Source organism: Panulirus ornatus, chromosome 3 (assembly GCF_036320965.1).
Source record: "Panulirus ornatus isolate Po-2019 chromosome 3, ASM3632096v1, whole genome shotgun sequence".
NCBI classification, from domain to species: Eukaryota; Metazoa; Arthropoda; class Malacostraca; order Decapoda; family Palinuridae; genus Panulirus; species Panulirus ornatus.
In genome coordinates, this window is record NC_092226.1 from 17,446,935 (window position 1) to 17,471,634 (window position 24,700).

A 24,700-nucleotide genomic window follows, 5' to 3' on the forward strand; every position below is an offset into this window, starting at 1 on the left:
GAACTAAAGTAAGATCTAAACAATTTGCTGAATGTTTTCGGATCCACATATTTGATTATCAGTTTCGTGTTTGCCGGCAGACAGTTTGCGTCCTTTAACAGTCCCGTATGTGGAACTCTGACCACAGCAATGTACTGGAAGGGTCCCACAGCTCGGCTAGACCATGCTAAGCACTGGGAGGGTTCCACATGCTAAGCCAGGCCATGGTTAGCATAGGAAGGTTACCATACGCTAGGACAGGCCATGCTAGGTACTGGAAGGTTCTACACACCATGCTAAGCACAGGGAGGCTACCTACCACAAGCCAGGCCAGGCTAATGAATTAGGGCGGATGGAGGAAGGCAGGCCACGTTGGCAAAGGGAAGTGTTTCCAGTGGCGAGGATGAACACTTGGGACAGCCAAACATCTGCACATCCTTAAAACTGTGAACGCAAGAACAATGTAACTCAGTTGAAATTCTTTCCTTGATGAACAACAGTCGCATGCAGATACCTCTCAACATGACACCAGTTTATGACCACGGCCACTCTGCCAACACGCAAAAACGAAAATCATTTTACTTGAAGAAAATACAGTATTCCAGCTCTCCGTAAGTCACAGTAACCACTGGTGGCGACCAGAAATGCTAGCGACGAATGAATCATCTCTCGCTCGCTGTAGGCCAGACAGAGAGAGAGTCCTGGGTCTCACTTCCTGGTATGTCGACTCGTCTGGGGTGATCGGCCTTGAAATACCACAGTCGTTTTGAACATCGAACTCGAGGACAGTGTTCGATGAGGAGGAAGAGACAAGAAAAAAAAAAATCTGTCTCGTCTGCGTCTCTCCCACCACAACATATTTTTCACTCAAAAGGACCATCTAATAAACCCTCTTCTATAGCTATCTCTTGTCCTATATATAGAATTAGCCAGCTAACTTCATCAGTCCATCCATTATACATCACCGAACCTGGTCGGACCAAAATAGCTCCCAGTGTTGTCCGTGAAATATACACACACGAGTCTGGCTTGTGAGGGAAATGGTCACCTTTAATTAAGAGCGAGACTGATCTGTGTGTTCCTGGGCCATGGCACACGACCCTCGCAAATTAATGACAATAACTTGGAGCCGTTGAAGGAAAAAAGGGAGACGCGTGAATCATTCTAATTTGTATCTATTTTCTACGTCTTATTCTTGACGCATTCCAAGGGAAAAACTCTGCGGGGGAAAAATGATGGGATGAAAATATTCATAACGAAAAATACGAGAAATTTAGGTTAAAGGGAAATGGAGGTATGATGATATCGGGCAGCCAGCGCTACCCATGGCAACGCTAGATTGGCAAGTCCAGGCCACAGTGGACATGTGGGAGAGTGCTGCCTGTGGGGGGATGTGGATTGTGGGAGGGTGTGGCATGTGGTAAGTTGTGGCGTGTGGAGGGTGTGGCATGTGGAATGGCTTAGCATACGGGAAGGTGCAGCATGTTGCTGTGTATGACATGTGGGAAGGTGGAGCATGTAGGTGTGTGTGGCATATAGAAGGGTGTAGCATGGGAGGATGTAGCATGTGGGAGGGCGCAGCATGGGGAGGGTGCAGCATAGTGAGGATGCAGCATGGGGAGGGTGCAGCATGGGAAGGATGCAGCATGGTAAGGGTACAGCATGAGGAGGATGCAGCATGGGGAGGGTGCAGCATGGGGAGGGTGCAGCATAGAGAGGATGCAACATGGGGAGGGTAAGCATGGGGAGGATGCAGCATGGGGAGGATGCAGCATGGGGAGGGTGCAGCATGGAGAGGGTAAGCATGGGGAGGATGCAGCATGGGGAGGATGCAGCATGGGAAGGATGCAGCATGGTAAGGGTACAGCATGAGGAGGATGCAGCATGGGGAGGGTGCAGCATGGGGAGGGTGCAGCATAGAGAGGATGCAACATGGGGAGGGTAAGCATGGGGAGGATGCAGCATGGGGAGGATGCAGCATGGGGAGGGTGCAGCATAGAGAGGATGCAACATGGGGAGGGTAAGCATGGGGAGGATGCAGCATGGGGAGGATGCAGCATGGGGAGGATGCAGCATGGAGAGGGTAAGCATGGGGAGGATGCAGCATGGGGAGGATGCAGCATGGGAAGGATGCAGCATGGTAAGGGTACAGCATGAGGAGGATGCAGCATGGGGAGGGTGCAGCATGGGGAGGGTGCAGCATAGAGAGGATGCAACATGGGGAGGGTAAGCATGGGGAGGATGCAGCATGGGGAGGATGCAGCATGGGGAGGGTGCAGCATGGGGAGGGTGCAGCATAGAGAGGATGCAACATGGGGAGGGTAAGCATGGGGAGGATGCAGCATGGGGAGGGGGAGCAGCCATCACAAGAGTGTTATGGGCGGGGACGTTGGCAGGTGCGCGGAGGTAGTCAGCAGGATGGGGCCCCCCCCAGACCCCGCCCTCCCCAGCCTACTGTACTACAACATGGGTCCACCAATCGATACAACACACCCCCTCTGTGTTAGTCCACTCCATCACCAGGCCGGAGGTTATCACATTACCTCCCCTGCTCACCGGGTACACGACGCTGCCTCAGGAACCCCAAGATGCTTCAGAAGGAAGTCTTGAAGTGATCGAGGCTTTCTGTTGATGTATATATCCTAAGCGGAAGGTCGTCTATATCTTCGCTTCTGGAACTAACCCTCCCCCTCACACACACACACACAAACTAGGAAGAAGCAGGGGGAGGGAGGGTGTCTGTCATGTCATACCGTGGACGTACGACAAGCGGATGTGATCGAGTAGGGAGACCTGCTTGACCTGCAGCTCATGACCTGGGAGTGGAAAGGCTCAGAAGTCATGGTGGACTTGATTGTTGGCCATCGTTCCTGGGTAAATGATTTACCGTGGGAAAATATGTGGCAGGAGCTCGTATACAGCGTCGTCTCATCAGCGTTTATCGTTGCTGGCTTCCAGTGGGCGTGGATCCTTACTCACGTACCACGCACAGTGTTCTTCTGTGTACCTGTGTGGGGTACACAGGCTCCAGGTACACATGGCTACCTGTGTGAGGTACACAGGCCGCAGGTACACACACATAGCTACCTGTGTGGGGTACACAGGTTCCAGGTACACATAGCTACCTGTGTGAGGTACACAGGCTCCAGGTACACATAGCTACCTGTTGAGGTACACAGGCTCCAGGGACACATGGCTACCTGTGTGAGGTACACAGGCTCCAGGTACACATGGCTACCTGTGTAAGGTACACAGGCTGGAGGCACACATGGCTACATGTATGAGGTACATAGGTTGGAGGTACACATGGGTATCTGTGTGAGGGAGAGATGATCGACGTATATTTCTTGAAACCGTTTTTGTGATGATTAATTTTCTCTATATCAAACACCCAATCATCAGTGAATGACTGAAAACGCTTTACCAAAATATCAGAGAATCTGAACATCAAGTTACGAGAAAAGAAAATATCAAGGTAAGATACTTTATCTGGGCGCCATGATGAGGGCCGAGGCTGTCGGAGACACTGGCACCTTCTCGACTTCCCCCTAATGTCAGCCATCGGAACTTTTGCCCCGCTCTGCTCGAGGGGGAAATCTGAATTTTTTTTTCCCCTCTGACGCGCGTCGTCGTCGGTGGCGGCGGCCCACGGTTGCCAGGTTGAGAACCAAGACTATGGCTACAAGCTCGCCTCCGCTCTGGCAACGCTGGCCCCGCCCAAGCTCACTAGTCCCTCCCTGGTACGTGTGTGTGTGTGTGTGTGTGTGTGTGTGTGTGTGTGTGTGTGTGTGTGTGTGTGTGTGTGTTCATTCAGCGACGTCCTACCACCTCTTTTACTCACCCCCACTGACAGGTCCTCACCTCTGGCAATGAGCATATCTGTGTCTCCTTCTTGCTCTCTAAACCCCAGTGAGGGAGTCATGCAGGCAGGCAGGAACTAAGGTTTGTTTCCGTTGTCATGTTCGGTTCTTACACCACAACCTAGGCGAGAGAAGTGTTTATGTTGTGAATGTTACGGTTGTTGTTGTTGTTTTGGTCTGGGAACATCGATCGTAGAGGCGGTAGGGCTCAGGGGAGGGAGGGTGGGGAGAGATGAGGGGAGGGAGGAAGAAGGTGTTGCCGCTCGCTGGAATTAGTGGAGAGGTAGGAGGTGGGGAGATGGGTGTGTGTGTAGGGAGGCAGCCAAGGGTCGGTGTAGAGGTACAGTCGTACAAAGATGTTCTTAACGTCCGCCTGGGGACTGCTAGCAGACCCACGCCTTCCCTCGCACTGCACCAGTGATGCCTCCTGAGGCCCTCGGGGGGCCAGCTTGTGTTAAGACGAAGTGGACCCCAGGGTACACCTGGCGAAGCCACGGGACTCTCTCCACACCCACATCCTTGACCCGGAGTGGAGAGGCCGCTCATTCTGGGTCTGCGTTCCCAAGGTTCTCATTCCAAAGAAAAGGTGTAGAGAGAGAGAGAGAGAGAGAGAGAGAGAGAGAGAGAGAGAGAGAGAGAGAGAGAGAGAGAGAGAGAGAGATCAGCCCTTCATTTCCTAGCTCACCCTCCTTGGTGGCACACAGGAAAGCAGTGAGGGGTGGCCCCGCCCACGAGACAATGAAGACAGACGCCCGTCTCACATTTATTTCCTGTTATTTCCTTTTTCTATACGAATCCCTTCAGGCTGGAGGTGAGCGATCGAGGGAAGGATGGTGATGGACCTGCTGTAAATAAAGAGGATACACCACTGGGATGATTTCAGTGGGAGGAAGACAAAGGAGGAAAGAAAGGAAATATCTAATTGCACAGGAGGATGGACTGTATCAGTATTTCAAAGGAACAAAGAAGGGACGCTGCCGCTCCTCCCTCGCCCACAAGGAAGAAAAGAAAGAATGAGAAAAGCCCACATGTTTGCTTAACGGTTGGGAAGCCGCGAACTGTGCGTGAAGATGTTCTCGGCCCAGCAGCCAAGAGTATGACTCTTTCAAAACCATCGTCATATTACTGCGAGATGGGTGGGGGGAGAGGGGCCGGCTCATGACTCATGGCTTTACCTTAAGTGACACCTTCCACATCAGTTCTGAGGGAGGACGAGGATGGGCAGGACGTCTTACGTCCACTTAGAGGAGGAGACAAGAAGTGTGTTGGCTGAAGGAGGGAGAAGGAGAGGGGAAAAGGCCGGTTTGCATGACAGAGGAGGACTGGGACGTCGCGTCAGGCTGGACCAGATAGCAGCCGAGCTGAGAAGGAGGCGTCCGGAGTGGTAATGAGACGGAGCCGAATGAAAGGTAGGGAGAGAATGAGGCCCCCCCTCATCAATCGAGCTCCACAGATCCTGTAAGTCATTGGTCTTGCGGGAGGCCTGTGAATTATAGTCCCCGTTAACATCACTGGCGAAGCCCACGGACCCACAGGCGTGTGCTGGCGCTGTTTTGAATAACCCCTGAATACGAGTTCATGGACTGGCGAGTGTGTGTTGCACCAGTTCAAACAATCCGAGCCTAAAGGTTCATGGACGGCCGAGAGTGTGGCGGCACTGCTTCAAACAACTCGAAACAAAAGGTCCACGAACCCCCGGAAGTGTGTCGGCACCACTTGGAGCAACCATCTTTTTTTTTTTTTTTTTTTAGGTATCATAATGATAAATGAATCTTTATCTCCAAGGCTTAGGCGATATGATGATCATTGTTTTTTCGAATCACCGTATGCATGAATCGTGGTGAGAAGGGGAACTAATCTTTAAATGTAATCTAATGAACAGTAGAGGTTCAGCTCTGGGGGTCAGGTCGTATGATGGTAGATGTCGAGGTCCAAGATCATAAGTAATGTAGTGTATGGTTCGATGGTCAGGTCTCAACTATACCACAGGTCAAACATTTACAGTTTGGTCTTCCAGTCGAAGGTTGTATGCAATGCTGTGAAAATTGGAAGACCAGACTATAGTGCTCAGGCTGCACAGTAAATTAGAAGTCTATATACTCCAGAGCCCTGGTTGTACATGGATTGTAAGAAATCACCATTTCAGTCAGAGTGAGCAGCTGAAATTGATCCCTGGATAAGACAACACGGGCATAACGAGCGTCTGTTCACTACAAGGGATTAATGAATGTAAAAATCCCACTCATAATATTCATGAGATTAAACCACTACACACAAGGGGATAAAATTCATGACACGAAAATGACTGGGCAAGAATATGCCATGCATCCCATCACCAACGACATGCATCCCATCACCAACGATATGCGTCCCATCACCAACGACATGCGTCCCATCACCAACGACATGCGTCCCATCACCAACGACATGCGTCCCATCACCAACGACATACGTCCCATCACCAACGACAAGCGTCCCATCACCAACGACATACGTCCCATCACCAACGACAAGCGTCCCATCACCAACGACATGCGTCCCATCACCAACGACATGCGTCCCATCACCAACGACATACGTCCCATCACCAACGACAAGCGTCCCATCACCAACGACATGCGTCCCATCACCAACGACATGCGTCCCATCACCAACGACAAGCGTCCCATCACCAACGACAAGCGTCCCGTCACCAACGACAAGCGTCCCATCACCAACGACATGCGTCCCATCACCAACGACAAGCGTCCCGTCACCAACGACAAGCGTCCCGTCACCAACGACATGCGTCCCATCACCAACGACAAGCGTCCCATCACCAACGACAAGCGTCCCATCACCAACGACAAGCGTCCCGTCACCAACGACAAGCGTCCCATCACCAACGACAAGCGTCCCATCACCAACGACATACGTCCCATCACCAACGACATACGTCCCATCACCAACGACATGCGTCCCATCACCAACGACATGCGTCCCATCACCAACGACAAGCGTCCCATCACGAACGACATGCGTCCCATCACCAACGACATGCGTCCCATCACCAACGACAAGCGTCCCATCACTGTTTTTGCAGTGAAAAAAATAGTAAGGATAAACTTGAGCTGCAGCTTCTCGACTTACCATATCTATATTACCCCTGATGTCGAAGAATGATACGGTAAATCTTACTCTCTCTCTCTCAAGTAACATGGGTTAATCAATGTTGGTATGTTACCACAACATGGCCAGGGAGAGGAGATCACTGGTTGAGAAAGTAAATTGATTTACCGCTGCGTTATGATAGATTAAGTAAATTGATTAATACCGGAGAGTGACAAGTGATGAACAAGCCTAATTGTGAAGGTAATGAGGGTGTTGCCCTGAACAACACGTTCTGGCAGCTTATACCACGCATCAATGATGTTGCTGGTAGAGAAATATTTCGTACAGTCCAGATTGACTCGGTGACCTCTTAAGTTTTAGTCCATTTCCTCTCGTTGGTAATGCTGGCGCTACTGTAAAGAAATTTTCAATATCGACGTTAATGAATCATCTATGTATCTTAATACATTCTGTTAATATGTCTCGGAGGCGCCTCTTGCTTAGAGAGAACAAGTTTCTTTCTCGCAGCCTCTCCTCAAATGGTTTGTTACACAAGGAAGGAATCAAATCAGTTGCGTAGAGCACTACTTCCAGTTTAAGAATATCCTTGTTTAAATAGGGGTCCTCCCAAAACTGCACTGCATAATCGAGGTGTGGTCTAACTAGACTTAGGTATAGTGGCAATATCACATCCTTGCTCTTGTATATAAAGTTTCTGTTGATAAATCCTAACGTCCTATTTGCTTTCTTGGCAGCTTCATTACAATGCTGGGAGAATTTGAAGTTGTTGGAGACAGTTGCCTCCTAGATCCCCTCACACTTGGGGTGTCATTTTTCTTGTCGCCCATCAGTTCATAATCAGTTATTTGTTCGGGTTTCCTACGTGTAACAGCTGACATTTATTGACGTTAAATGACATTTACCATATTCTAGACCACTCAGCAAATTCATCTATATCCTCTTGTAATCTTAGCCTAACTTCTTCCTTTAAGATAGCACTGCCAATCTTTGTGTCATCTGCAAATTTGGGTGCTAGGTTATTCAGCCTGTGAAGTACAAAGAATAGAAGCACTCCTAACGAGGAGTATGTACATCAAATGAGAAGTACTCATAATGAGGAGTATGTACATCAAATGAGAAGTACTCATAATGAGGAGTATGTACATCAAATGAGAAGTACTCATAATGAGGAGTATGTACATCAAATGAGAAGTACTCATAATGAGGAGTATGTACATCAAATGAGAAGTACTCATAATGAGGAGCATCTACATCAAATGAGAAGTACTCATAATGAGGAGCATCTACATCAAATGAGAAGTACTCATAATGAGGAGCATCTACATCAAATGAGAAGTACTCATAATGAGGAGTATGTACATCAAATGAGAAGTACTCATAATGAGGAGCATCTACATCAAATGAGAAGTACTCATAATGAGGAGCATCTACATCAAATGAGAAGTACTCATAATGAGGAGCATCTACATCAAATGAGAAGTACTCATAATGAGGAGTATGTACATCAAATGAGAAGTACTCATAATGAGGAGTATGTACATCAAATGAGAAGTACTCATAATGAGGAGCATCTACATCAAATGAGAAGTACTCATAATGAGGAGCATCTACATCAAATGAGAAGTACTCATAATGAGGAGTATGTACATCAAATGAGAAGTACTCATAATGAGGAGCATCTACATCAAATGAGAAGTACTCATAATGAGGAGTATGTACATCAAATGAGAAGTACATACTGTAAGAGTACATACGATGAGAAGTACATACTGTAAGAGTACATACGATGAGAAGTACATGTATGCGATGAGAAGTACATGTATGCGATGAGAAGTACATGTATGCGATGAGAAGTACATACTGTAAGAGTACATACGATGGGAAGTACATACTGTAAGAGTTACATACGATGAGAAGTGAATACGATGAGAACATATGTACGATGAGAAGTACATACTGTAAGAGTTACATACGATGAGAAGTACATGTATGCGATGAGAAGTACATACTGTAAGAGTTACATACGATGAGAAGTACATGTATGCGATGAGAAGTACATACTGTAAGAGTACATGCGATGAGAAGTACATGTATGCGATGAGAAGTACATACTGTAAGAGTACATACGATGGGAAGTACATACTGTAAGAGTACATGCGATGAGAAGTACATACTGTAAGAGTACATACGATGGGAAGTACATACTGTAAGAGTTACATACGATGAGAAGTACATACTGTAAGAGTACATACGATGAGAAGTGAATACGATGAGAACATATGTACGATGAGAAGTGAATACGATGAGAACATATGTACGATGAGAAGTGAATACGATGAGAACATATGTACGATGAGAAGTACATACTGTAAGAGTACATGCGATGAGAAGTACATACAAGAATGTGAAGTACAAAGAATAGAAGCACTCCTAACGAGGAGTATGTACATCAAATGAGAAGTACATACTGTAAGAGTACATGCGATGAGAAGTACATACTGTAAGAGTACATACGATGAGAAGTACATACTGTAAGAGTACATACGATGGGAAGTACATACTGTAAGAGTACATACGAAGAGAAGTACATACTGTAAGAGTACATGCGATGAGAAGTACATACTGTAAGAGTACATACGATGGGAAGTACATACTGTAAGAGTACATACGATGAGAAGTACATACTGTAAGAGTTACATACGATGAGAAGTACATGTATGCGATGAGAAGTACATGTATGCGATGAGAAGTACATGTATGCGATGAGAAGTACATGTATGCGATGAGAAGTACATACTGTAAGAGTACATACGATGGGAAGTACATACTGTAAGAGTACATACGATGAGAAGTACATACTGTAAGAGTTACATACGATGAGAAGTACATGTATGCGATGAGAAGTACATGTATGCGATGAGAAGTACATACTGTAAGAGTACATGCGATGAGAAGTACATGTATGCGATGAGAAGTACATACTGTAAGAGTACATACGATGAGAAGTACATACTGTAAGAGTACATGCGATGAGAAGTACATACTGTAAGAGTACATACGATGGGAAGTACATACTGTAAGAGTTACATACGATGAGAAGTACATGTATGCGATGAGAAGTACATACTGTAAGAGTACATACGATGGGAAGTACATACTGTAAGAGTACATACGATGAGAAGTACATGTATGCGATGAGAAGTACATACAAGAATGTGAAGTACAAAGAATAGAAGCACTCCTAACGAGGAGTATGTACATCAAATGAGAAGTACTCATAATGAGGAGCATCTACATCAAATGAGAAGTACTCATAATGAGGAGTATGTACATCAAATGAGAAGTACTCGTAATGAGGAGTATGTACATCAAATGAGAAGTACATACTGTAAGAGTACATACGAAGAGAAGTACATACTGTAAGAGTACATACGATGGGAAGTACATACTGTAAGAGTACATGCGATGAGAAGTACATACTGTAAGAGTACATACGAAGAGAAGTACATACTGTAAGAGTTACATACGATGAGAAGTACATGTATGCGATGAGAAGTACATACTGTAAGAGTTACATACGATGAGAAGTACATACTGTAAGAGTACATACGAAGAGAAGTACATACTGTAAGAGTTACATACGATGAGAAGTACATGTATGCGATGAGAAGTACATACTGTAAGAGTTACATACGATGAGAAGTACATACTGTAAGAGTACATGCGATGAGAAGTACATACAAGAATGTGAAGTACAAAGAATAGAAGCACTCCTAATGAGGAGTATGTACATCAAATGAGAAGTACTCATAATGAGGAGTATGTACATCAAATGAGAAGTACTCGTAATGAGGAGTATGTACATCAAATGAGAAGTACTCGTAATGAGGAGTATGTACATCAAATGAGAAGTACTCATAATGAGGAGTATGTACATCAAATGAGAAGTACTCATAATGAGGAGTATGTACATCAAATGAGAAGTACTCATAATGAGGAGTATGTACATCAAATGAGAAGTACTCATAATGAGGAGTATGTACATCAAATGAGAAGTACTCATAATGAGGAGTATGTACATCAAATGAGAAGTACTCATAATGAGGAGTATGTACATCAAATGAGAAGTACTCATAATGAGGAGTATGTACATCAAATGAGAAGTACTCATAATGAGGAGTATGTACATCAAATGAGAAGTACTCATAATGAGGAGTATGTACATCAAATGAGAAGTACTCATAATGAGGAGTATGTACATCAAATGAGAAGTACTCATAATGAGGAGTATGTACATCAAATGAGAAGTACTCATAATGAGGAGTATGTACATCAAATGAGAAGTACTCATAATGAGGAGTATGTACATCAAATGAGAAGTACTCATAATGAGGAGTATGTACATCAAATGAGAAGTACTCATAATGAGGAGTATGTACATCAAATGAGAAGTACTCATAATGAGGAGTATGTACATCAAATGAGAAGTACTCGTAATGAGGAGTATGTACATCAAATGAGAAGTACTCGTAATGAGGAGTATGTACATCAAATGAGAAGTACTCATAATGAGGAGTATGTACATCAAATGAGAAGTACTCATAATGAGGAGTATGTACATCAAATGAGAAGTACTCATAATGAGGAGTATGTACATCAAATGAGAAGTACATACTGTAAGAGTACATACGATGGGAAGTACATACTGTAAGAGTTACATACGATGAGAAGTGAATACGATGAGAACATATGTACGATGAGAAGTGAATACGATGAGGACATATGTACGATGAGAAGTACATGTATGCGATGAGAAGTACATGTATGCGATGAGAAGTACATGTATGCGATGAGAAGATATATATGTACGATGAGAAGTGAATACGATGAGAACATATGTACGATGAGGAGTACATACGAAGAGAAGTACATACTGTAAGAGTACATGCGATGAGAAGTACATACTGTAAGAGTACATACGATGAGAAGTACATACTGTAAGAGTACATACGATGAGAAGTACATACTGTAAGAGTACATACGATGGGAAGTACATACTGTAAGAGTACATGCGATGAGAAGTACATACTGTAAGAGTACATACGATGTGAAGTACATACTGTAAGAGTACATACGATGAGAAGTACATACTGTAAGAGTACATACGATGAGAAGTACATACTGTAAGAGTACATACGATGAGAAGTACATACTGTAAGAGTACATACGAAGAGAAGTACATACTGTAAGAGTACATACGATGGGAAGTACATACTGTAAGAGTACATACGATGAGAAGTACATACTGTAAGAGTACATACGAAGAGAAGTACATACTGTAAGAGAACATGCGATGAGAAGTACATACTGTAAGTACGTGACATGAGAAGAGCGTATAGTAGGTACTTACGATGACGAATATGTACGATGAGAGGTAGACAACGCTGAGAAAATTATGAGAAGTTCGCCCGTTGACGAAAACGTACGTGTGAAAATACGTGCGATGAGAACTTGATATAGTGAGTAGTACGTGCGATGAGAACTTGATACAGTGAGTAGTACGTGCGATGAGAACTTGATACAGTGAGTAGTACGTGCGATGAGAACTTGATACAGTGGGTAGTACGTGCGATGAGAACTTGATACAGTGAGTAGTACGTGCGATGAGAACTTGATACACTGAGTAGTACGTGCGATGAGAACTTGATACAGTGAGTAGTACGTGCGATGAGAACTTGATACAGTGAGTAGTACGTGCGATGAGAACTTGATACAGTGAGTAGTACGTGCGATGAGAACTTGATACAGTGAGTAGTACGTGCGATGAGAACTTGGTATAGTGAGTAGTACGTGCGATGAGAACTTGATACAGTGAGTAGTACGTGCGATGAGAACTTGATACAGTGGGTAGTACGTGCGATGAGAACTTGATACAGTGAGTAGTACGTGCGATGAGAACTTGATACAGTGAGTAGTACGTGCGATGAGAACTTGATACAGTGAGTAGTACGTGCGATGAGAACTTGATACAGTGAGTAGTACGTGCGATGAGAACTTGATACAGTGAGTAGTACGTGCGATGAGAACTTGATACAGTGAGTAGTACGTGCGATGAGAACTTTATACAGTGAGTAGTACGTGCGATGAGAACTTAATACAGTGAGTAGTACGTGCGATGAGAACTTAATACAGTGAGTAGTACGTGCGATGAGAACTTGATACAGTGAGTAGTACGTGCGATGAGAACTTAATACAGTGAGTAGTACGTGCGATGAGAACTTAATACAGTGAGTAGTACGTGCGATGAGAACTTAATACAGTGAGTAGTACGTGCGATGAGAACTTGATACAGTGGGTAGTACGTGCGATGAGAACTTGATACAGTGAGTAGTACGTGCGATGAGAACTTAATACAGTGAGTAGTACGTGCGATGAGAACTTAATACAGTGAGTAGTACGTGCGATGAGAACTTGATACAGTGGGTAGTACGTGCGATGAGAACTTAATACAGTGAGTAGTACGTGCGATGAGAACTTGATACAGTGGGTAGTACGTGCGATGAGAACTTGATACAGTGGGTAGTACGTGCGATGAGAACTTGATACAGTGAGTAGTACGTGCGATGAGAACTTGATACAGTGAATAGTACGTGCGATGAGAACTTGATACAGTGGGTAGTACGTGCGATGAGAACTTAATACAGTGAGTAGTACGTGCGATGAGAACTTAATACAGTGAGTAGTACGTGCGATGAGAACTTAATACAGTGAGTAGTACGTGCGATGAGAACTTGATACAGTGAGTAGCACGTGCGATGAGAACTTAATACAGTGAGTAGTACGTGCGATGAGAACGTACAATGTGAAATAAGTACGATAGAGAGTGAGTACATTGAGAACTTGTGATGGGAAGTACATACCAGAGGTACGCAGGATGGGAAGTATTTACAATGAGAAATACATAAGACTGTACATACAGTTAAGAGGTATTTACTGTATCTTTATACAATGAAAAATCTGTACAGTAGTACTATGTACAAAAAGGAATATGTACACTGTAAAGTACATACAATGAAAAGTATTTTCAATTCGTATGGCCAATAAGAAGTACATCTACTGAGAATTATGTACAGTGAGAAATATGTACAGTGAGAGAATGTACAAGGAGTAGCATGTACGATGAAAATGCGTGTAATGAGAAGTACATACTCTGTAACGTACACATCATGGGAAATATCTACAATAAGTACTTATACTGAGAAGTAAATACAGTGAGAAATATGTAACATGAGAAATATAATGAAAAGTCAGTATAATCTAAGCATAAGTATAATGACAAGACAGAATTATGTGCAAAAATAAGTACATGTAATGAAATGTACGTACACTGAGAAGTATCTACGACGAGAAGTGCATACAATGAGCAATACATACAGTGAGTAAGTATGAAGAGAAGTATATGCAATTAGAAATATATACAATTAGTATATACAGTGAGATGTACCTACAGTGAAAACTACATACAATGAGAAGCCCGTACGATGAAAATTACGTACAATGAGAACTACAGTGATAAGTACATAAAGTAAGAAGGACGTACAATGAGAACTACAGCGATAAGTACATAAAGTAAGAAGGACGTTCAATGATAACTACAGCGATAAGTACATAAAGTAAGAAGGACGTACAATGAGAACTACAGTGATAAGTACATAAAGTAAGAAGGACGTACAATGAGAACTACAGTGATAAGTACATAAAGTAAGAAGGACGTACAATGAGAACTACAGTGATAAGTACATAAAGTAAGAAGGACGTACAATGAGTTCTACAGTGATAAGTACATAAAGTAAGAAGGACGTACAATGAGAACTACAGTGATAAGTACATAAAGTAAGAAGGACGTACAATGATAACTACAGCGATAAGTACATAAAGTAAGAAGGACGTACAATGAGAACTACAGTGATAAGTACATAAAGTAAGAAGGACGTACAATGAGAACTACAGTGATAAGTACATAAAGTAAGAAGGACGTACAATGAGAACTACAGCGATAAGTACATAAAGTAAGAAGGACGTACAATGATAACTACAGCGATAAGTACATAAAGTAAGAAGGACGTACAATGAGAACTACAGTGATAAGTACATAAAGTAAGAAGGACGTACAATGATAACTACAGCGATAAGTACATAAAGTAAGGACGTACGATGAAAACTGCAGTGATAAGTACATATAGTGAAAAGGATGTACAATGGAAACTACAGTGATAAGTACATATAGTGAAAAGGATGTACAATGGAAACTACAGTGATAAGTACATAAAGTAAGAAGGACGTACACTGACAAGTACATAGAATAGAAATAGATATACAATGAGAAGTACATACAAGAATGTGAAGTACAAAGAATAGAAGCACTCCTAACGAGGAGTATGTACATCATTTGAGAAGTACTGATAATGAGGAGTATGTACATCAATTGAGAAGTACTCGAAATGAGGAGTATGTACATCAAATGAGAAGCACTCATAATGAGGAGTATGTACATCATACGAGAAGTACTCATGATAAGGAGTATGTACATCAAATGAGAAGTACTCATAATGAGGAGCATGTACATCAAGTGAGAAGTACTTATGATAAGGAGTATGTACATCAAATGAGAAGTACTCATAATGAGGAGTATGTACATCAGATGAGAAGTACTCATAATGAGGAGTATGTACATCAAATGAGAAGTACTCGTAATGAGGAGTATGTACATGAAATGAAAAGTGCTCATCATGAGAAGTATGTACATCAGATAAGTACTCATAATGAGGAGCATCTACATCAAATGAGAAGTACTCGTAATGAGGAGTATGTAAATAGATTATTCTTACTTAAAAAGTTGATTAAACTCGAAAGGAATATTGAACTTTTGTATGGAGTTAGTGACACCTCGACTGTCATACATCTGCTCATAACATAAAGTTCTTGTCATGGCATCCGTTCATCCTCTCTACTGCATGTGTGACTGTATGACAGTATGTCATAACGTGAGCAAGGCACTGCCAGTGTGTCATGCACGAAGAGTGTGTCATGAGGGGCGTCACGCAATACGAGTGTCCCGAAGTGTCTCATGCAGTAACATTGCGTCATGCAGTGTGTCATGAAGCAAGAGTGTGTCATTTACTGTGTCATGCAGTAAGTGTGTGTAGTGTAGTGTGTCATGCTGTAAGTGTGTGTAGTGAAGTATGTCATGCTGTGAGTGTGTCTTGATGTAAGTGTGTTTCATGAAGTGTATCATGCAGTAAGAGAGTATCATAAATTATGCCATGCAGTAAGTTTTAAGAAGTGTGTCATGCATTAAGAATATCATGAAGCTAGGCTGTTCCATGCACAAAAACTGCGTCATGTAGTTAAAAATGAGTCATGCAGGTAGATTATGTCATGCAGAAGTGTGTTACTCATTAAGACTGTGTCATGCAGCATGAGTATGTGATACAGGAAGAGCGTCATGCAAGTGTGAGTGTGTCATGCGGGAAGAATGAGAGTGGTAGTGAGGTTTGCCTCACATTCCTCAGGCTGTGTGTTGTCTCCTAGGCTGGGTTTGCCATGCATGTTGACGACCATGGTGGCTTGGTGGTCCGTCTGGGTGATGTGGATGCCCTTCGTGTTGGTGAAGTCCACCACAGGGACCCACACCTGCTTCATCTTCTCGTACGGCACCCTGCCGGGAGGAGATATGGGAAATGGCCAGCGCAGTTGAGATTACTCAAAGACATTGGTGAAATTAAAAGAACCATCAATTTATCATTTTTTTTTTGTAGGTCTCACTACGCTAATCACTGAATTTCTATTATCATTAGATGTGTAAATCAACTTTGGTCCGCAAACAACCTCCCCCCCAAAAAAAACACTTTCCCTCTACCATAACGATCAACATACTTTCTCCTCATCTTAGAAATGTTTGTCCAACATTCCTTTGCTTTGCTATCCGGGTGAAGCTTTCATGGTTTGGGAGCCTGAATATGCAAGAGGGTGTGAGGCACGCGAGGGATAGAGCGAATTAGGGCAATGTGGTATACGGGGAACGACGTGTTGTCATTGGGCTGAATCAGGGCATATGAAGCCGTCGGGGTAAACCGTGGAGGTCTGTGGGGCCTGACTGTACATTATACATGGCTTTTGGGAAATGACACTGAAACCTAAAGACGTAAATAAGGTCGTAAATGTTAAGGGGAATCAAGGTGGTATAGCATTTTCTTATCTCGATTGTAATGGCATCTTACAAAAGCCTGGTAGTTTACCTGTTCAGAGTATAATCTTCATTAAGGTTAAGGAAGTTCAGCCTTGCCTCCTGCCACGTCATGCTCACGTTGAGGTTGACGTGCATGTGCATAGAAGGCGTGTCTACGTCAGCGCTCTCGATGATGACGTGCAGGGTGACGGGCAGAGGCTCAGACAGGTTGTTGTTGTTGTTGATAGCTGGGGGCAGGTCAGGGCGGTAGACGGGAGGGAACCTCACCAGCTGACACCCGCTCTCGTCACTTTTATCCCGGCAGTCGAACTTGAGGTCACACCGCTGGTACAGTGGGATGCAGGAGGAGTCGTCGCAGGAGAAGTTGCCAGTGGCGCAGGGAGTCAGCAGGAGGCGACGGGTCTCGCCCTCCGCCTGGCCGCACATATCCCTCTTCAGCGTCCAGTTCTGGCGGCCGATTGGAAAACCATTGACAGCGTTGGATAAAGTGGCGACCGTGTGGTTGTTGCGCCAGTCCCACCACAGCCACTCGTTCTTGTCTTCGCTCTGTATCACCCGGTAGTCTGAGTAGCCTCGGAAGAGGAACTTGCCAAGCGTGTCCTGAAGGGCCACGAGATGCGTGTTGCGTCGGTACCTCTCACAGGCTCCCAGCAGCGTCCACACTGGTCGACGGGGCACCGTGCACACCACACACTTAAGTTCATCACAGCGGGTGTCGGCGAACTGCAGGGGACCCTCAGCTACCGCACAGTTCTCTAGTTTGTTGCCATCGGGCTCATCCACGGCCCAAGAGGGCTGGAGCTGCGTCATGTGATTCACGTGCGTCCACACACCCTCCTCGTTCTCATCCGTGATCCCCACCCAGAAGGGTTTGCAGGCTTTGCCTCCATTGCCAAGGTACGCGTCCACAGCCTCCACTATGGTGTTGTACTCTGCTTTTGACTGAGGCGTCGGCACAGACCCTCCCAAACCCTCACACACTTGAAAGGCAGATGAGGCAGTGAAGTCGGTGAAGATGAAGTAGTCTGTACCCGAAGCTTCCTGACAGAGTTTATTAGACGGCTCCTGGGATGCCGATACGTCCCCGACAGATGTCCATGGACCTTTCCAGGAAATGATGTCGCCGTCATCTTCCCGAACACACTTCGCTAGGGCGGCCACCTCCTCGGCTGTCAGAGCACGACTCCATATGTTAACCTGAAAAGATAAGATTCATATATAGAGAGATCCTTCTTCCCGCTATCCTCGCATGAGATGTAAGTGGTGTCACACGGGAGAAGAGACGTCAGCAGACCTTGTGTCAGTAAGTACCTACCTGGGAAAGCTGGCCACTGAAACTTTTGTCAGCATCCCAGGCACCGATCTTGATATGGGTGCCTGTGATGGGTTCCCCCAGGTGGTAATTATGTTGGTCCTGCTTCCAGCCATCCAGGTAGGAGACGGTGACCCCTCCACCGTAGGTGACGCATAGGTGGTGCCAGGTCAGCGCCCGCAGGCGATGCTTCAGGAAATAGTATCGACGAAACTTGGCCAACGTGACGCGGATGTAGTCCAAGTTGACCTCTGGCGAGGAAGATATGCATCACATGGGTGATGAGCGACATCGAACTGTGGTCTTGATTTTGTCCTCTGTGCCTTGTACTCACACCACCCCAGGCGCTGGGCACACACTCGGGCAAATGACTTATGTAAAACTGGAAAAGTATGTCGTCTACAGTGAACAGTGTCTACTTAGCAGTGGCTCGGGTTAAGACCCTCCAAGAATAGTTTGGTTGTAAGGGGGGGTCGATGTTGTACGTGTGTGTGTGTGTGTGTGTGCATGTATGTGTGTGGACCTGTCCTGCCTGTCTATTTACCAGTCAGTATGTCGTATCTGTAAAACATATTACTAATTGCTAAAACTATTTCCTCGTGCGAGTGCAGAACTCCAGCCACCCATGTTATGCAGTGCATTTACTATGACACGTTCTCTGTCTTACTGGGGACACGAGTCTTGCTCTCACTCGTTCTTGTCTGTGTAAAAATTACATGTTCGCACTTGACCTTTCTACCTCGTAATGAAGCTGTGGCTGAGGCATACCAGGGTCAAGTGTATCAGATTTCACCTTTCGGTCATCTTTTTGCTAAGTCACATGAGATGACTTCATGGAGAGAGAGAGAGAGAGAGAGAGAGAGAGAGAGAGAGAGAGAGAGAGAGAGAGAGAGAGAGAGAGAGCCACGAAGACACAGTAAGATTCAGTTTGTCACATCCGTCGGTCAAACATATATACACACCTCCACACGTCAGTTATATAAACTTTACAGACACGTCACAGAAACTGTAACCTCTTTACAGCTAAGGATAAATCACCTGTCATGCTTGAAGCATCCAGCCAAGGAATGATTTACCTTCACGTACTTAACACTCAGTCATCCACCTCTACACACCTGCATCCCACACACACACACACACACACACACACACACACACCTGCCTGTATGGTGTGTACCACGCTGCCCGTGGAGTTGTCCGAGACCTGGAGGAAGCCGGACACCTCCCACAGGAAGTAGAACCTGAGCCTGACGCAGAAGGTCAGGGAGTTGAGGGGCGAGATTGAGAGCTGCTTGCTGTAGCGCAGGTGGCTGTCTGACTGGTGTCCGCTCCCCTGGAACTCGTACACCTGCACCGAACTGCAGCCTGGGGGGGAGGAGACGGGAACACCACTTACTCAAGAGGGCAACAAAGGCGTAACAGAAGAAAGGTAAACAAGATTAATCCATGATAATCCGGATCCCTCGTTCGTGTAGCTTAAGTTCCTGGGGAAGGTAAGTACATTTGTTTACCCTCGTGACTACTACTGTACGCGGGTAGTGATCGTCTCTCTCTTGATGGTTGATGACACACGATTGATATTGATTTGGGTTGACGAACCTCTCCTTGCTGTCGATGTGATGTCTGATGAAGAGAGAAAGACGCTAATAATGGTAATTTTACTAGTGGTCCTACATTCATACGAATCTCCCTTTTTTTCCAGAAAAATTTACGGGATTTGTAGATAAACTACTGAACACTTTCTGTGTGCCATAGAACAATAGGTGTCGGACATGCTTTACATGTTTTACATGCACACTTAAACACGCCACATAAACACTTACACTTCTAAACTATTACATGAATAACACTTAGAACTTTACACACAGACATTACTATGTTCCCTTACTTTGTACATTTTTATTTTTACGCCTTCGAAGACGAGTACCTGCGGGTGATTACTCTGTAAAACCCGCTACCATGTTTTACACCCGGGTTGTGCCTTCTGAACCTTGCATATATTACGTTGTCTTTACTCCTTTGTATGTATGCACACACACACACACACACACACACACACACACACACACAACCTAGCTTATGCAAGGTACCCATTCATTCGACCAGCCTCTTGGGGGAGGAAAAACACCTAGGATGTCTGTGTACCGGCTGCCACAACCAGAATTCGAACCCGTGTGAGTTTGATTCCAGACTGCTCGTGCATGTGTGATGGTCAGTGACGCTAACCGTAACACCAGGGAGGTGTGTGTGTGTGTGTGTGTGTGTGTGTGTGTGTGTGTGTGTGTGTGTGTTGTGATGTTTGTTTACGACGGAAATTTTATTATGATGTACCTGAAATTTTAATGTGATGGTATACCTGAAATTTTAGTGTTATGATAGACCTGTAATTTTAATGCATAAAACATAACATACCTGAAATTTTAATGAAATGATATACCTGAAATTCTGATGTAATAATGTACCTGAAATCTCAATATTATAATGTACCTGTAATTAGAGTGCAATAACATACCTAAAATTTTAATGTAATAATGAACCTGAAATTGTAATGTAACCGTATACCTGAAGTTTTAACGTAACAATAGACCTGAAATTTTAATTCTATAATGTACCTGTAATTCTAATGTGATAATGGACTTGTGATATTAATATAATAATGTACACCTGTGTGTGAGCAGGTGTATAAGGAGGCCCATAACAGTGTGGAATGCTACAGCAGAGTCAGGTGTGTGGGGCGTGAGGTCAGTACCACCCAATGTGAGCTTTTATGGCCACACTATAATTGTGGCCATGGTTGGGGGAGAAGGGGAGGGAAGGGGGAGAACGAGGCAGGGCCACTGTCGTGGATGGGGATGGGGGAAGGGAGGGAGGGAGGGAGGGAGGGCACATTGCTGGGGACGGGAGTTGGGGGAAAGGACACTATCGCTGGGGAGACACGCCATCTCCGTGCTGGGGTTAAGGAAGGGACATTGTTGTGGGGGACGAGGCGGAAACAACGTCGAGGGACGTGGGTAGAGGAAGGGACATTGTTGTAGAGGACGAGGCGGAAACAACGTCGAGGGACGTGGGTAGAGGAAGGGACATTGTTGTAGGGGACGAGGCGGAAACAACGTCGAGGGACGTGGATAGCGGAAGGGACATTGTTGTAGAGGACGAGCTGGAAACAACGTCGAGGGACGTGGGTAGAGGAAGGGACATTGTTGTAGAGGACGAGCTGGAAACAACGTCGAGGGACGTGGGTAGAGGAAGGGACATTGTTGTAGGGGACGAGGCGGAAACAACGTCGAGGGACGTGGGTAGAGGAAGTGACATTGTTGTGGGGGAGGGAGGGAGGGTGGGATGCAAGGAGGATGAGGAAGGGACGCTGCAGTTCGTCCGTCCGTGAGTGTAGTAGCGATTGTGTACTTCCGTCTTGCTTCTCTGTTACGAATGTTCGTCTGTCCGTCTTGTTCCCCAGTCACTACCATCCATCCATCCGTCCGTCCGTTTTGTTCCCCAGTCACTACCATCCGTCCGTCCGTCCGTCTTGTTCCCCACTCTTTACCATCCGTCCGTCCGTCCGTCCGTCTTGTTCCCAGTCACTACCATCCATCCGTCCGTCTGTCTTGTTCCCCACACACTACCATCCGTCCGTCCCTCCGTCTTGTTCCCCACTCACTACCATCCGTCCGTCCCTCCGTCTTGTTCCCCACTCACTACCATCCTTCCGTCCGTCCGTCCGTCCGTCTTGTTCCCAATCACTACCATCCATCCGTCCGTCCGTTTTGTTCCCCACTCACTACCATCCGTCCGTCCCTCCGTCTAGTTCCCCAACGTAGCGATGCACGACAGAGAGCGCGGATCAAGGGCGCGGGGTTACAACGGTATATCCACCCGTACGTTGGTAGTTTACAAAGTACTGGCAATGGTTATGAATCATGATGGGATCGTGTACCAGGCGTACAGTTGTAGGTAGACGCAGTATATCTGCGCTCTGAGCAACGCTGATCCCCAGGCGCGACGCAGTATATCTGCGCTCTGAGCAACGCTGATCACCAGGCGCGACGCAGTATATCTGCGCTCTGAGCAACGCTGACCACCAGGCGCTTCGGTTAGGTCTATACACTTACATGACAATGACGAGGCAGTGAAGGAGGGATCGATGACCACATTACCACAGCGGCCGCGCCTGCAACGCCGCGCCACCACACACGTCACGACACACCGCCTCCTCAACACAGACATACCACTGGAGGTGAATCATTCATCGCATCTGGTATGATAAGTGAGGCTCTCTGGAAAATCAGAGAGTAAGAGTCGCGTGTGAGGGAGTTGGGCCTCGTCTGTAGACTTGGGAAATCACGCTGCGGCAGGAGCCACAAGTGGGTGAGCCGGGCCTGGCACACTTGGGTGTCTCACTGGGCTCCCTGGCTTGGCCAAGGGCACCGCCGTCAAGCACGTCTCCCACAGCGGCACGGAGGGGGCCGTCCCGTACAGCACGCAACAAGAACACCGCGTGAATGACAGGGTCATGCATGACCTGGGTAGTGTTGGTGGTGGTCGTGTGTGGAGGGCGACCGGTAGAGCACGAACGACTCTTACAGGAAGACCCTGAAGCACGAACGACTCTTAGTGGACGACCCTGGAGCACGAACGACCTCTGAGGTACAAGTCGTAGGTTGTGAACAGCCTCTAATGAGACTCCCGACGTCGCATACCCTCTCAAGTACAGCCTCATGGAGTACGACGACCACTGGAGTGTAGCCTCATAGAGTACGACCTCTGGAGTGTAGCGTCATGGAGTACGACCAATGGCGTGTAGCCCTACGGAGTGCGACCCTACGGAACACATCCACGAGTGCAGTCTCAGTGAGCACGATCTCTGGAGCACATAACACCATTACGCAGTACAACTGCAGTACAGTCATGGCGAGGAAGCTGCAGGGGGCGGCAGCCTCGACTAGAAAAATATAAATATCGATCGCCAGGCAGGTGTGCGCTGGGGATGTTTACTCAAAGTGTGGCCTCGACCCCCTCGGTGTGGGGTTCCCGCCGCATATGGCATCAGTGTTCCTGGGCTCAATGGGGCGGTGCTGGGTGGGGTGGGGCGGGGCGGACTGGATGGAGCGGTTTGTTGTGTGGAGGTCAAGAGAGAAATGGCCAGTTCCGGTCATATAACGAAAAAGAAAAAATATTCCTGGGTGTTTGCATCATGCAAATATGTCATTATAGAGACGTCTTTTCTTATGTATGTCTCGCGTTGTCTCGTATGTCATATATCATGATATACGATGTATAACAATAGGAATTATATATCTACTATATACTGTAGGAATTTGTTGACTGATGATCAAAATTTCAAATTCATTTGACGATTTCCTTCGTACCGCACGAAGTTATTATAGCCACATATATACGCACAGGCAGATATACAACTAGAAATATACTCATACATGTAATCATACACATAACGTGAATAAAGAAGTACACGATTGAAGTTTTACAGAGCAGTGCAGCAGTAAATATAGGAAAAATATATTCACTACTGATCGGCAACTCTACCAGCTGATAGACTAACCCAGTAGTAGCCTCAGAGAATTTGTAAGGATAGATTTGGTCTAAGCTTCATGTTGGAAACTAACCGTTGTTATTAAAAACATTTCTCAGGTGCAATATTTCGCTGTGGCAAATTGGGAATAAGATAACAGTGAGGGTGGGAAAACTAATAACAAAAATTCAAACTGAACTTGACGAGTGTTGCCAAATTCATTACGTTAGAAATTTTACTTATTTCTTTTTGAGCGAAAACGTCAACCAACTATTATTTTCAGAAGACTGGGGAAGCAATTAAAGATATCTTTAGCATTACATGAACCAGACCAATTATGAACCATAACAAAGGCAAGGGAATTTACACCAGACATGTCGGATTGTGGTTTGTAAAATACGAAGGACTTGGAAGTCGACGTTGTGTACATCTATGCCTTTCATCAGAACACCATCACAGGAGGATTGCAAAGAGCCCAAACTGTCTTCTGGCAAATACAAAAAAAAAAAAAAAATGCACAGGTAATGAAAAGTTGAGCAAGCTGTTCACAGCACAGACCCAGTGTGGTCAACATACTTAAAGCACAAAAAGCTAATGGAGAAGGTCCAGAGGAAGGGAACAAAGAAGGTGCAAAAGATAAAAGAGAGATGGGTTACAGTGAG

At 45.4% G+C, this 24,700-nt stretch overlaps 1 protein-coding gene across 1 annotated transcript in view; it reads right to left on the bottom strand.

The window, feature by feature from the left end:
* LOC139760856 (uncharacterized) overlaps positions 1–24,700 on the bottom strand; it is a 113,862-nt gene that overhangs the window by 51,805 nt on the left and 37,357 nt on the right. The window contains exons 3-6 of the mRNA XM_071684566.1: positions 19,670–19,876; positions 18,515–18,762; positions 17,249–18,396; positions 16,514–16,668 (exon numbers count right to left, since the gene is read on the bottom strand). Coding sequence (XP_071540667.1) covers positions 16,514–16,668; positions 17,249–18,396; positions 18,515–18,762; positions 19,670–19,876 — 1,758 coding nt within the window. The remainder of the gene's footprint in view (positions 1–16,513; positions 16,669–17,248; positions 18,397–18,514; positions 18,763–19,669; positions 19,877–24,700) is intronic.